At 33.0% G+C, this 15,802-nt stretch overlaps 1 protein-coding gene across 8 annotated transcripts in view; it reads right to left on the bottom strand.

Moving 5' to 3' along the window:
• The window catches only part of CCDC171 (coiled-coil domain containing 171), a 245,529-nt gene that overhangs the window by 172,024 nt on the left and 57,703 nt on the right, over positions 1-15,802 (bottom strand). For all 8 annotated transcript variants that reach the window (XM_036239088.1, XM_036239086.1, XM_036239089.1 and 5 more), the window contains one exon: positions 11,089-11,227. In XM_036239088.1, the coding sequence (XP_036094981.1) occupies positions 11,089-11,227 (139 nt within the window). The remainder of the gene's footprint in view (positions 1-11,088; positions 11,228-15,802) is intronic.

Below are 15,802 nucleotides of genomic sequence, written 5' to 3'. Positions count from 1 at the left end.
AAATAACAGGCCCTAAATAAATGTACTTAAACTAACAAAGAATAAGTAAAGTAGAAAAATATGGGAGACATCTAGACATAATGGTATAAAACTCAGAAGAAAGGTGAAATATAGGCAGGGGAATCATCTACGGACATCATGTGAAGCTTGCCTTGAGACTGTTTGATGGGAAAAGAGCCTAGGACAAAGCCTTAAGAAATTCCAGAATTTAGTAGAAAAGAAAAAGCCAGCAGATTTCTTAAAAATAAAAATAAAAAAAAAGAGGATAGTGTCATGGAAACCAAGATGAGAGAACATTTCAAGGACAGTTGTCAATTATATGCAATGTCACAGAATATTCAGGCAAAATGGACACTAAAAAGTGTTCATGGTGCATAGAAGTCATTGGTGACCTTGAAGAAATTTGTTATAGTCCAGACTGGAACAGTCTGAAGAGGAGTAAGCCTGAATTTTTTGTCTTAATTGAGTAAGAGATAAGTCATGGGAACAGGAAGTTTAGATGAAACTTTCTGGGTAAAGAGGGAAGCAGAGATAAGGGCAGTAGCTAGAAAAAAGAGTGGGTTGAAGAAGAGGTTTTTGTTGTCTTTTTTAAATAAGTGAGAAACTTGAGCATGTTTAAAAGCTGAGGAAATAGAGAGGCATTAGTGAAAGACTGCTTATAGATACAGAAGAAATGGGAGAATAGATACTATAGGACAAAATCATTCCATTAAAATAGATAATACTACTAATTCTTTCTTTAGATGTCAGTTCAATTATCACTTCAGAAAAGCTACCCTTCACCATCCAGACTACATTAATTTCCTCTACTAGATTCTTCTTAGCACTTATCACAAATATGATTCTACAATTATCTCAGTAGGTCTTTGTTTAATGTCTACCTCATGGAAATTAAGCTCCATGAGGAAAGTATATATAATCCATTTTTTTGTCCTCACCAGTGTATTCTCAGCACTTAGACAATATCAAGTATCTAAAATGAGAGTTAAATAGTTAAATTATAGTACATACTATCAAAAGAAGACTGTTTAATTATGATTTATCCATACAAATTTAAATAGGAGGAAGTTCTTCATGTACTAATATGGAAAGATCTCTAAGCACTACTGTTGAGTTAAAAACAAGAGAGGGGGTGGAAAAACTGTGTTCTATAAAATAAATGATCGATGGTGTGACTGAAAGCCCTCTGAGTTGGGATGCAAAAAGAACCAAATAAAAACAAACAAAATTGGACTTGAAGTTTTCTGCATTAGCATACCATTAGTAACATGTTTTTCAATGTTGTAATATTAACCAAGTTAATATTGGGGGGAAGAGAAGGGAGAACAGTATGTTTAGTATGCTACCATTCATATAAAGTGTGTGTGGGTGTGCATTCGCGTGCACACATTTGTAAACATGGAGAGGTTCTCTACACAGAATCACAAGATAGTAATAACTATGCCTGCCTCTAGAAAGAGAATCTGAGTGGCCAAGGGTTGGAAAGAGAGAGATTTCATTTTCACTGTATAATCCTTTGTGTCTTAGAAATCTTGTATCATGTGACCTATTATCTATTTTTAAAAATTTAATTAGATTTTGGAAAATGGTAAATAAATGAGCCAAGTAACAAACAAAAACACTTTTCTACAGAAGATATACATGCACTTTGTTAGTGTTTATGGAAATAATAGGAGGACCAATTGAGTAAACAGGCCCAGAGGGAGATTTCTGGATATTATTAAAGCACAGATTCAGCCTGATGTAAGGTTTGTATCTACAGAAAAATAAACACCAAGTTTTAGTTATTTAAAAAAGTAAGAGTCAAAATAGAATTTATTATTACCAATGGCCACCAAAGTTTAAAGAAGTATTTATAAAGCATCAATTTTATGTAACACATTATGAAGTTATCTTTAATTATTAAATATTCAATATTACATTAAATTCTTTGAGTTTATAATATGCTCATGGTAAAAAAAAAAGTCAAATAGAGAAAAATAAAATATAACTCAATACTCACAGGTAAGTTTTATTCATGATTTGTCTTATAATTACAGAAACTGATATATATAATTTTTTAATATATAAAATTTTAAGTATAACATATTTTGTATATAAAGACAAAATTTTAAAATCAAATAGGATCATAGTACACATACTGCTATGCAACTTACTTTTCCATTCATAGTATATCTGACAACTTTCCACATTACGTTTCATTAGTTGCATAATACTCCATTATTTAGATGTACCATTAATTAGCCAGTTCCCTACTGCTAAGATTTCTAGGTTATTTGCATTTTTTGATATTAGTGACAATACTACAATACACATCTTTGTATGTGTACTTGTACATCTTTGCATGCACATTCAATTATATCTACTTAATAAATCAGAAATAGATTTCATGGGTAAAAAGTATGTACAACTGTTTTCAAACAATTGTTACCAAATTGCTCTCCAGAATCCTACCAGTGTGTATTACCTATTTCCCAACAGCTTTCCAGTGGTAGGCATTATCATTTTAATGTTCATTTCTTTAATTTTAAATAAGATTAAGTATCTTTTCATAAGTTTACTAACCATCTGTACTTCCTTTTCTCTGAACTGACTTTTCACATCATGTGCCCATTTTTATATTACACTCTCCTTATTTTTCTTAGTGATTTATAACAGTCCTTTTTAAATTATGGATACAGTCCCTTTGTCAGACATGTTGCAAATCATTACCTCCAATTTTTCATTTGCTTTCTGACTATATTCTTAAAACCAAAATTGTATTTTTAAGTAACCAGATTTATCAATAATTTGCTTTGAGACTTTTGGGTTTCTTTTCATACTTTCTAACTCCAAAATTAAAAAATACTTAATTCCCTTTTTCTCCAGTGATTTTCATCTTCTTTAATGGCTCTATAATCAATCTAGAATTTGTTTGATATAAACAATATAGCAGTGATTTAGTTACATTATTTCTTCTTATGTACAGACAGTTATCTGATGGCTATCTCCGAGTGGACAGAACCGACTCTTGTGTGTGTGGCAGATTTGCTTGGTGTGGGAAAATCCCCAACATCCCTGGTGAACAGAAGTGTTCTGTGAGAGTAGTGTTGTGTGTAGACACACAGGAGTGAGTTTTTCCTCAAAGCTGAAGTTTTCTCCTTTTCACATACCAACTTTATCAAATATTAAATTCCCACAGATATTCATAGCTGTATTTTGAACTCTGTTCTGTGCCATCAATTTTTATATTTTGTCAGTACCAAACTAATTTTATATTTTCTTTAAATTTTTATGACATATGATTGATATAACATACAATTCACCCAACTGAAGTGTACAATTCAGTGTTTTTAGTATATTCACAGAGTTGTGCAACCACAACCACAGCCTAAATTTAGAACACTGTTGTCCCCACTAAAAGATATGCCATATCCACTGGCTGTCACTCTCCATTCTCTAATCGTCACTCCCAAGCTCTAAGCAACCACCATTCTCATTTTTATTTTTATCTTTATAGCATCTCCTAGTCTTGGCATTTCATATAAATGCAATCATAAAGTATGTAGCTTTTTAAAACTGGCTTCTTTCACAAAGAAAAACATTTTGGAGATTTATCCATTTTATAGTATGTATCAATACCTTATTTTTATTGCCAAATAATATTACGCCATCCAGATAAGCCACATTTTATTAATCTATTCATCAAGTAATGAACATTTGGGTTGTTTCAATTTTGGATTATGAATACTGGAATGAACATTCATGTACAATATTTTGTGTGGTTGTCCATTTTCATTTCTCCTGGGTATATACCTATGAGTAGAACTGCTGTGCCACATGGGCACTCTAGGTGTAACTTTTTGAAAAACTGTCAAATGTTTTTCTACAGGGGCTAACGTCATTTTACATTCCCACCAACAGTGTGTCAGGGTTCCAATTTCTCTATATATCACCAAAACTAGTTGCTGTCCATTTTTTTTATTATGATCATGCTAATGAGTTTTAAAAGGTATCCCACTGTGGTTTTGATTTGCACATCCTGCTAATTTTGAACACCTTTTTATATGCTTATTAGCCATCTGTATGTCTTCCTTGAAGAAATGCCTATTAAACCTTTAGCCTATTTTTTAATTGAGTTCTCTTTTTATTATTGTGGCATAAAAGGTATTTATATGTTCTGGATACGAGTCCTTTATCAGACACCCGATTTGCAAAAATTTTATAGTATTTTGTGATTGTATTTTTACTTTCTTTACTGTATCCTTTGACATATGAAAATTTTTAATATTGGTAAAAGTCCAAAGTAACTATTTTTTTGCCACTTGTGCTTCTTCAGTGTGGCACCTAAGAAATTATTGCCTAAGAGATTTATCTATTACATTTAGGCCTATGAACCATTTAACTTTTGTGTAGGGGTTCAAAATTATTATTTGGCGAGTGGATACCAAGTTCCTTCAACATAATTTATTGAAAAATACTATTCTTTCTCTATTAAATTGACTTGGCATCCTTTTCAAAAATCAACTAAATTGTTGAGGGTTTGTTTCTATACTTTCAATTCTTTTCCACTGATTTGTATGTCTATCATTATGCCAATATACTATAGCTTTGTAGAAGTAAAATTGGGAAATGTTACTCCTCCAATTTTATTCTTTTTCAAGATTATTTTGGCTATTCTACATCTCTTCCATTTCCATATGAATTTTAGATCAGTTTGTCCATTTTTGCAAAAAGCCAGCTCAGATTTTGATAGAGAATGCATTGAATCTATATCAATTTGAAGAATATTAACATCTTACCAAGCAATAGTATTAATTCTTATGATCCATGAACATGGGATGTCTTTCCATTTACTTAGGTCTTGTTTAATTTCTTTCAGTAATGATCAGTAGTTTTCTGCACATAATTCTTGCACTTCTTTTGTAGTTACTCCTATTTTATTCATTTTGATATTATAAATTGAATTGTTTCCTTAATTTCACTTTTTGATTGTTCATTGCTTGTACAAAGAAATACGACTGATTCTGTGTATTGATCTTGTATTAAATCCCGCAACCTTGCTAAACTCATTCATTAGTTCTAATAGTTGTGTGTGTATTCTTTAGTATTTTAAATATATAAAATCATATCATCTGTGAATATAGTTTACTTCTTCCTTTTCAAAATAAATGCCTTTTATTTTTTTATTGAGATGGGAAGGGTTGCCTCCTCTGTTTTTTAAAAGAATCTATGAAAAACTGGCATTAAGACTTCACCAGTGAAGTCATCTGGGCTTAGTCTGTTTGATTAGGAAATTAATCTCTTTACATGTTATAGGCCTATCAAGATTGTCTATTTCTTCTTTATCATTTTTAGTACTTTGTTTCTTTCATCTAAATTGTCTAATTTGTTAGCATATATAACTGTCTGCTCAGTATAAGGGTGCAATTAAATTTCTAGTTCAACAATAATTCTCCTCCTCCAAGTATAGGGCTCATTCCTAACTAAAATATTAGCTAAAAATTTCAATACCATTACAGTTTAAAATCAAATTCAATGTCAAATTTGCCAGGAAACACTGACTACTATAAAATTTTTCAAAGAATAAAGTAGAAGTTTGATCAATGACAAGGCTTAAGAAGAGTTAACTATGCCTGAAAGTTGCTATTACATTTATAACCAGTACATTATAATTTTCTGCAAGATAACTGGCTAAGAGTCATAATATAACCAACAAAAATTTTATTTATATTTAATAGTTATGTTTATGAACCAGCTAATGACCAGAAAAAAAAAATGTTCTTATTTTACAAATGACAAATATTTTTCATAATAAATTTAGTTTTATAAATAAAATTTCCATTCTTCACTCATATTGCAAAAGTGTTTATAGGGTTTTTTAAGTGTGGATTATACTTATATTTAAATTTTGTTGCCAAAGCTTTTAGTTTTCTTAACAGCCTTTTGATGAGCAAAAAATTCTAGAATGAAAACAGAATCTATTGGCTAAATCCTTGGGTTAAAAACAAAGTGTGAAGGATAAAATACTAATTTTCTAATTTTTGATTAACATGTTTTACCATGTGACATAAAAACTAAGTTTAAGTTAAACGTTAAATTGTTGACTTAACAAATATCATAATTCTATACATCCATAGAAGTTACCAAGGTGTTTTTTAATGAAATTAGCATTTAAAAGACAGGCCAAACTTTTGAAACAGTTCTGAACATTTTTTAACTCTAGTTTTTTAATTTTTAATTTGAATATATTTTCAGTCATTAGGAAGGAATTCTGTGTAAAAACAGGAACATCAGAACCTATAATAAATACATTCTTTTGCTCCATAGCTCTCACCTTTTCAACATATCTTCCACCTAGTTACAGTTACATACCCAGTACATCTTTAAGGACTCAAGGAGAGCTTGCTCAGCTGGATTGAGTTCGATCTGGTTAGGTTTCATAACCATCACTACCTGCAGCATTTCATTGAGCATATTAATGATAGCTAACATCTCTTCATAAAACCATTTACTATTTCTTTCCTTCTTTCTTGTCTACCTTGCTTCCATGAATGTAAGCATATTCTATGATCCCAATTACTTATTTCATATGATGAAATGTCACCTTCCTTCATGTAGCTTTACAATTAGTTTATTTTTCAGTAGATGCTACCTTCCAATCTGACTGTAAGCTTTAACATCTCTCTCTCTCTCTCAATATGTCTCTCAATATGTTTCTCTCTCTCTCTCTCTCTCTCTCTCTCTCTCTCTCTCTCTCTCACACACACACACACACACACACACACACACACTCTCTCTCTACCAGTTTACTTTTTCACAGATCAAAAATTAGATTTTGATTTTCAAAACTTAATAATTTATATAAGAATAAATTTCAAAAAGCTTTATGCCCACATTATAAATTTAGGAAGACAGCCATATAATAAAAATTTAAATATACAAATACAAACACATACACACACACATTTGATGAATATTATATACTTAAAAACTTAGTATTTAGTTTAATAATATAAATGTTTAAGGGCCACTAAGAGAAACAGAAAGTGATGTTTATATTATCAAAAACAATGCTCATATATATAAATATTACTACTATTCTGGGTGAAAAACAGGAATCAACACTTTTTTTTGTAAAACTCAGAATAGAATATTTTTAGCCCAACAGTTTTGAATGCCTCCTTCAAACTAAAAAATATATCCTTCTAAAGCAAACCTAATAGATCGTTTGAAGCAAAATATTATCAAGGAACACTAACTTTACCACAAAGCATAATAATCCAAAATCCTATCTAATGTTAGCAATCATTATTATATATAAGCAGCCAAGCCTCCAAAGTATAGAGAAAAAATATACACTTGAACATTTTCAATCACTAGTTCTTTAGAGAATAAAATATTCTTTGAGCAAAACCTCATGAGAACCAGAATTCCCTTTCCAATATATGGTCTCTCCTAGAGCTGTAACTAAATATTACTGAGTGGCAGAAAAACAAATCTCAAGAAATGATGGACTTAAAAAAATTTCATTGTAGAAAGCACAAAGCAAGTTCTAATAATACCAATTTGAAAATGATAGTTCCCCAGCTTGGAGAGAAGCAGATATAAAAACTCACAGTAATGACTAAAAGATCTGACTGAATCTGTTGGGCCTGTGATGGGCTTTAATAAGCATGATCGCTAAGCAGCTTAAACTAGAAATTCAGTTTTATTTAATAGTTAATTGAATCATTGTTAAATTCATAGATTTAGAAATTAATGGTTCAATTTTAATCAAAACTTTTAAAGTCAAATTCAATAGCGTGTAACACAGAACACGAAACTAATTTTGTTAAATCCTTAGATGTCCAATGTTGAAATTCCATTAATTCTATGACATTAAAGATAATACACTATTCATTTACTAACCATATCTTTTAAACCCGTATGTTGAATAGGAGGAATTTTATTAATATAAAAGTACAATAAAAGTTGGCAGGATTTATATTTTTGACTTTTCCAAAATATAAATGGTAGTTGTATTACATCTCTTTACACAGGGGAGCTATCGCTTTCCAACTAGTTTATTAACACTTTGTGTATCCTGACCACGATGATTTCTAAGGCCTCTTCCAAGTCTAAAAGACAATAATATACTGCACTGCATCATACAATTGTTACTTTTAAGTCTCAAAACTTCCTCAAGTCTCTGTATATTATTAATAACACACTGATCTCACTAGTAAACCTATGGAGAACGGTGGCTTTAATTTTCTCTTGCAATGCTACAGAGAAAATAAAAACTAAGACTTGAATAATGGCCATGAACATGACCTAAACTAGAAAACAAGCTGTTACCTCAAAGGGAGAGAAAAATTACCTGTAGGTAATGTATGCTTCCCATCTATAGTCTCTAAAATACTCAAAGTACTAAGTTCGAAAGAAATATAACTGTGGGAAAGACACACTAGGTTATATACAATCATGAAATGTCATTAACATAAAGTTTCATTTCCAAAAGCAAAAGATAAAAGCTTCCCCTTAAGTCATTTTCTCTTCAGTCAAAAACAATTATGAATTCAAAGCAAAAATAACATCCAGACTGAGGATGCAGAACTAGAAAAACTACTTTTTATGGTTTAAAATTTTTAATTTGATAGATATCTCTTCAGAAAAAAAATTGTTAAAATTTCCCCCCAAAGGCTAATAATCCATTGAAAAAAGAAAAAAGCAATAAAGTAATATGTACAAGAAAAACGTATTTAGGAAAAGTAAAAAATGAATTTTTTATAAAAAGAAAAACAGACTATTTAATAGTGTTTCCATTAAATAAATTTTCATTAATTTTAAAATTTTAATTACAGTCATGTAAAGATAGAAAGCAACCATTCTAATAAGCACAAAACAGGACCAGTTAAAAGAGAAAGCTAATAATAATGAAGGAAAATAAAGAAAAGAAAACAGAAATATAGAAGAAAATGAAAAAAATAGTGAGGAATAAATAGTTAGGTTGAACCATAGAAACTGTTAATCACTTAGGTTACAACCTGAATAAGTTTTCTGAACATCCCATTAGCTCCTCAGCAAAGAACTATTCACAGATCTGCAACTGCTTTTAGTAATGCATCAAGCTTTGAAGAAACAATCTATAATCTTCAGCACTATGATCAAAACAATAGTGTTATAGAGAATGAGTGCCAAAGGCCCAAACAAAAAGAGGTTGCTAGTGAGAGGCAACTTGCCTTATTTCAGACCATTCACAAAATTGGAAAAGTTAAAAAATACAAACTGGTTGGCATCAAGTAAAATTTTTTAATCACAAAGCAACCATATCCTCAGTGGTGAATTAAGCCAGTCTTTTTTTATTTTGTATCTAGCCAATGGAGTGCCGGAAGGCCAGAATTAGAAGGATGCATGCGATTTATACTAATGCCTCTATCTTCAGCTGTTGCATTCTCAGTTATAACTCTGGCTCACTTTCCAAACTAGTGAGTACAGTCTCTAATAAGCAAGCAGACCGAATTCAAGACTCAGCTAAATGACTCTGACGTGCTTTGCTCCACAACTAATTCACCCTCCTGAACCAAGAGTTAAAAGGTGGGATAGCCCATGAAATTTAGGGTAGCATATAACAGTGAACACACACTAAGAGTATATGCTACACAGAGAGCTCTAAACTTTCTAAAGTCTCACATCCCAAGTATGCAAACAATAAATTAAACCACACAGCAAGCAACAATTCAATCCCTGAGTCAGAACACATTGAATATCTTGAGTAAAGACTGTATATAATATTGGATCATTTGAAAATGAGAAAGAGCTGCCATTTTATCCCATCATTATGTTTCTATCTGGGCAGCATTGATCTGGCCACCACTTCCTAGTATAACCTGGAGTTTCCATCTTTTTTAACAAGGAGGAAAAATACTAATTTCCCTCAGTAACTGATAACAAGAGTTGTAGGACTTAATTGAAAGTCAAGTAGCCAAGTCTCTGAGAAAGGTATGTATGTGGGGAACAAGTCAAAGAGGAAGGAGGGTATTACTATACACTTTATGTCCTCCCTGTTAGGGTTCACAGAAAATTGCAGAGTAGGAGTATGCTGCACCAACCAAATAAATCCACCAAACAAATGTCTCTTGAGGCAAGTCCTATAGTAGAATCTTGGTATGCAAAAGGAATTAAGTTAACCTCAATGCATTTTCCATTATGTGGGAAACATCACAGTTTGGTGAGTGTTATGATGAAGACGCTAAGCTAAGTACTAAAGAAACACAAAGTGGGGAAGGGGAAGAATTCTGACTTTAGGTGGATGATAAAGTAGGGAAAGATGGCATCATGGAAAGCTTCACAGACTGCAAGGTATCAGAGAGAGATGTCACAGGATATATAGGTATTTGTTAATGGAAAAGAAGAGAAAGAGCATTTTAGTCAATGTGGGGCAAAAAAAAATGAACAGCCTTAATGAAAGCAAGATGATATGATATACGTAACATGTGCAGGAAGCCAAGAGTACTCTCATATGGCTGAGGCAAAGCAATGGCAAAAGAAAAAGCTGGAAAAGTTAACATGGAGCCCAAGGAAAGGGCCTTAGACAAGAAGATGGACTTCACTCTGAAAGCAACAGGGAGACATTGATTGTTTTTTTGAATAAAGGGTTACAAAAACAAATCAATATTTAGAAAGATGAGTTTGGTGATGATGTGAAAGCTAAATTATTGGGGAGTGGGGACAAAGCGATCAGGTATAAAATTATTGCAAAAGGGAGTCTTTGAAATCATTAAATCTATTAATTATAAATCCTCATCCCCCATCCACCCAGGTAATGATGTTTCACACTCCTTAAAATAAGGAGATAAATAAAAACCACTGAATAAAATTTGAAACATTCTACAATGTTCAGAGTTTTCACTAATTCAATTAGTTTTCCCAATTATTCCAAAAAAAAATGTTTTATCATATACATCTTAGCTGTAATCAGCATCTCCAGTTTTTAAATTTTATAACAATGTCACTAAAATTACTTTCATACTGCTATCTCATGGCAGGTTGTGAGGAAAAAACTTGTTAAACATCAAATTTGACCCAATAAAATAATTGCCATAGGGTTTTCTTTTTTATCCTTACCATTACAAGTTCTTCCTGTAATTCACTGCAACTTTTTTCATTATACTGGAGTCTCTTTGAAAGGTCTATAATTACTTTCTTCTGTTCTTCAATCTCTTCATTTAGTTTCTTGTTTTTGGAGAAATACTCTCTTTCTAATCTGAAAAGTTAAAGTATCAGAATGAGTTTTTCAAATATGCTTTTATCGAGTCCTATTATACACCTTTAAAACAAGTGGCAGATGTACTATATATGATTTCAAGCCAATAGGCATTTACAAGTAACCTCTCATTTTTTTAAATAAAAAGGATTGCCATTCTTAAATGAAAGACTCTAAATGAACAACACATCCTCCCTTGTTAGCAGACATTTGTACTCTGCCCAAAGCTAGAAGATACATTTAGTGTTATTTGGCCTCATCATTGTTTTTGATGAACAAAACCCACCCACCACAGTTCTATTAGCTCAGAAACTGCCTTAAGACACAAATCAGTCCTATCAAACAATTTAAAAATTAAAGTATAACGTAAGAAATGGAACAAATGTTTTATTCCTGAATGACTGTACAAATGGAACTGATGTGGTAGCATGGAAAATCCAAAAGCAATAATAATCAAAAATCATTCATATTCATTGTGAAAACACATGAATTTCTCTTCAAAGGATCTTCCTTCCTATTTAAATTTTTCTCAGGCTGGCATTAAATTGTATTTACATTCTTGCATGGACATCTGATGAAAAGTAGCTTGGAAGTATTCTAGTTTCAAATTTGCTATAGATAATCCACCAAATGACTTCAGAATTCTTGACACTTGAACTGAATGAATAGCCAACTGACCTATGAAAGAAGGTAAATATCAAAGAAAAAAAAGACATTTTCATAATGCAAGTTTTCAAGTTTTTCCTCTGCTGTATAATTTCTCAAGAAGCTATTTTGCAAGAAAGTAAATCAAACGAGGAAAAAGGTACCAAATCAGCAACAAGAGATCCAACATAGAAGAGAAGCAGAAGGAATTCCAAGGATGATGGTGAAGGGAAACCCCAGGATGACTGTGAAAAGGGAGCCTAAAAAACAACTCATCCAGAATGGAGAAGGTAGAGCGAGGAGTCCAGTAGTCTCAGTTTTCTCTGAGAAAACTTAAATACGATAGAATTTCTGAAGTGTAAAAACACAATGTGAGATTTTTCCGTTGTGTTTTTCCTTAGAGAGGGGAAAGAATGGCGTAGATGATCGAGGCTCTGTTCATCCTTCTGATGACCAAATCAAAGTTGTGACGGAAACAAGGAGCAGCACCAAGGAAAAATCGTGTGGGATCTAGAGGAACAAGCCATACAACTAGTGATAAATCTAAGAAATCACCCTGCAATGGCAGAAGGTAGGACAGGGCAAGGACACAGGGCTGCCTGGTCTCCATCGGCTGAAATGGAGGCAGCAGCAATGGCAGACTTCTCTTAAAGAGGCAGCGTCTGCAAGTGGATTTTCACATTGAAAGACCTGCTTGCTCTGAGCACCAGTGCCTATTTGGCTGCATGTAGCGGGCACCAGAGATTTGCAGGAAAACATTGCTAGAATGGGGGCCAAAGGGAGACTCGCCTTGTACAGAAGCGCCAGTGGAATCTATTGTTCCCTGTTGAGCCCTCCCCCATATCAGTGCACTGGACACAGCACCACCATAGCATGATGTCATCAAACTGGATAACAGAGGTTGCTCTGTCCAGAGGATTCTCTGAAACCCTGCCTCCCCTAACTCACAGCCCCACCCAAGCCACATCCAGGTGTATCCTCAGCGAGTCAGGTGCTCCTTCCTGAGCATCACCTAGACTCACACTGGAGGCAGCCTTGGTTTCTGGTGTGGCCTTTTGAGGTAACTATAAGCACAGCATCTGTGGATTGCTCGCTGAATCTTAATAGGTGGCCCCAGAGATGTAGAGGCTTGGGCTAAATTTGACCTGTCGCTGAACCCCTCTCAGGACTGTGCAACTGGCCACCTACTTCACAAATCCACACTAATAAGACTAGGAGACTTAGGAGCTTTGCTTAATACATAGAAACAGACACAGAAAGGCAGCCAAAATGGGAAGACAAAGAAGTAGAAACCCTATGAGAGAACAGAACAGAGATCCAGATATAATGGGGTCAAGTAATCTAACAAAGGCAGAGTTCAAGACACTGGTTATAATAAAGATGCTCAGTGAACTTTTGGGAAGTATAGATAAATTCAGTGAGAACTTCAACAAAGAGATAAAAAAAACATAAAAACAGAAATGGAAATTATAAAAGGGAACCAGTCAGAAATGAAGAACATGTTATCTGAGACGAGAAGTATATTAAATGGAATATACGAAGGAATAAACAAGGTGAAAAAGAAAAAGATCAAATGCCCTATCTAGAGGACAGGAAAGCCAAGAACATGCAATCAGAATAGAAAGAGATAAGATGCCAAGACTATAAAAATAATTTAAGGAGCACATGGGACACTATTAAAGGTCCAAATATCTGTCTGATTGGCATAACTGAAGAAAATCAAGATGTTGAACAGCTGTTTGAAGAAATAATGATGGAAAACTTCCCTAACCTGGTGAAGGAAATAAGCATTAAACCTCAAGAAGCTCAGAGAATTCCAAACCTCAGGGATCAAAGAGGCCCACACCAAGACACATCATAATTAAAATGGCAAAGGTTAAATACAAAGAAAGAATATTAAATATTAAAAGCAGCAAGAGAAAAACAGATGGTTACTTATACACCCATAAGACTGGCAGCTGATCTCTCAAAAGAAACTATGCAGGACAGAAGGGCTTGGCAAAAAATATTCGACAGGATGAAGACCCAGGATCTACAACCAAGGATACTTTATCCAGCAAAGCTATCAGTTAAAGCTAAAGGAAAGATAAAGAGCTTCCCAGACAAAAATAACCTCAAGGAATTTATCACCACCAAGCCAGCATTACAGGAAATGTTGGAGGGACTTCTTTAAGAAGAAAAAATACAAAAGACTCACTTCAGATTAAAAGACGCACACAAACTAAAAGGAAGGGGATGGAAAAAGATATTGCTTTGATGGACTTAGAAGGGATTTAAGTCAGACAGAGAAAGATAAACACTATATGATTTGACTTATATGCGGAATCTAAGGAATAAAAAGAACAAAGCAATCAAAAACAGACTCATAAATACAGTGGACAATTTGGTGACAGAGGGGAGAGGGTTTGAGGGGCTGGGAGAATGGGGTGAAAGGTTAAAGAAGTACAAATTAGTAGCTGATGGATGGTCACAGGGATGGGGAGCACAACATAGGGAATGCAGTTAGCATTAATATGTTGGCTACGTGGAGGGTCAGCGGAGGGAGGGAGCAACTGGGGGGGATTGTTTTATGAACTATATAGATGTTTAACCAATGTACTGTATACTTGAAACTAATTAAAATAAATAAATTTAAGAAAAGAGTAACTTAGTGATTGGTGTACATAAACGAATCCAATTTAAAATGAGGTAATTATTAACTATTCATTTATTTGATGATTCAGCAAATCATTATTTAACAGCTCTTATGTGCTAGGCACTATTCCAGGCATTGGGAGACAGCAATGAATAAAACAAAGTTCCTCTCCACATAAGGAGACAGACAACGCACAAAACAGAATATAATAAAGTGGGCTATAATGAAAAACAAAGATAAGCTACACAAAAAAAGTTGTAGAAAAAAAATACCCAAAAATATAACCCTATTAAAAAATGGAAGGAGACAATGAGTAAGTGTGTGGAAGAAGGTACAATGGAGATAAATAAAATCAAAGATGGAGAATTAAAAACAATGGCAGAATATCAATGTTATTTAGAAATATCAAGTTAAATGAAGAAATAGCAATAAGAATTAAAAGTGGTCTCAAAGGAGTAGAAACGGGCAGTAGAGAGCCATGAGAACAAAACTGCTATTTTTCATGAGCTTAACAGTATTTTACTTTTAGACCACGCACAAGTACGTTACTATATTTAGAATTGTTAGTTGGTGCTTAAGGGAATACAAAATTCAAGTAAAATTTTTCAAGCACCAAAACACAAATAACAGCAAAACAAAACAAAACAAAAATTGCTCTGGAATCCAATTAGAAAAGTACATGGGTTAAAATCTTAGAGCTTAATTGTTAGCAAGTATCTTAAAATTTCTCTAGTCCACTCTTTGCAGGACTCTCTTCTTCATCAATATCCATGACAGACAGAATCACCCGCCCTCTCTTTTGAACTTTCCAAGGCAGGCACCTTATTAGTTTCCCAAAGAAGCCTTTCACTATTGGAAAGCTTTAATTGCTCAAGCACAATCTGACTTCTTACTGTTTCACTTGTAGGTTCTAATCAAAGCAACATTCTATATAAAGGTCCTTGAAACATATTTATATGTAAATGTGCAGACTCAGGCAATGGTTCAAAGGTAATAAAGGAAGACCTTAGAATAACATTCACAGATGTCATTTAAGTCATCCTAGAGGAAGCAAGGAAATTGAAAATATTATAAGCATTACTAATAAAGGTAATATAGTTAAAAAGTTATAAATTTTTTCAAACTTTTATCTCCCAAGTGCCATCTTTATGACTTTTGCCACCCTCATAATAATTACTGTTTAAATAATAGTCTTCTTTAACTCACTTAAGTTAAATGAAGATTTTTAAAAGGAATCTTTATATTACTACTGTAAATGGCAAACCATAATCAATTTGTCATAAATTAAAAATAAA

This window comes from Rousettus aegyptiacus, unplaced genomic scaffold (assembly GCF_014176215.1).
Source record: "Rousettus aegyptiacus isolate mRouAeg1 unplaced genomic scaffold, mRouAeg1.p scaffold_m13_p_3, whole genome shotgun sequence".
Taxonomy (NCBI): Eukaryota; Metazoa; Chordata; class Mammalia; order Chiroptera; family Pteropodidae; genus Rousettus; species Rousettus aegyptiacus.
Note: the sequence above shows the minus strand (reverse complement) of the source record. Positions and strands in the feature narration are given on the sequence as shown.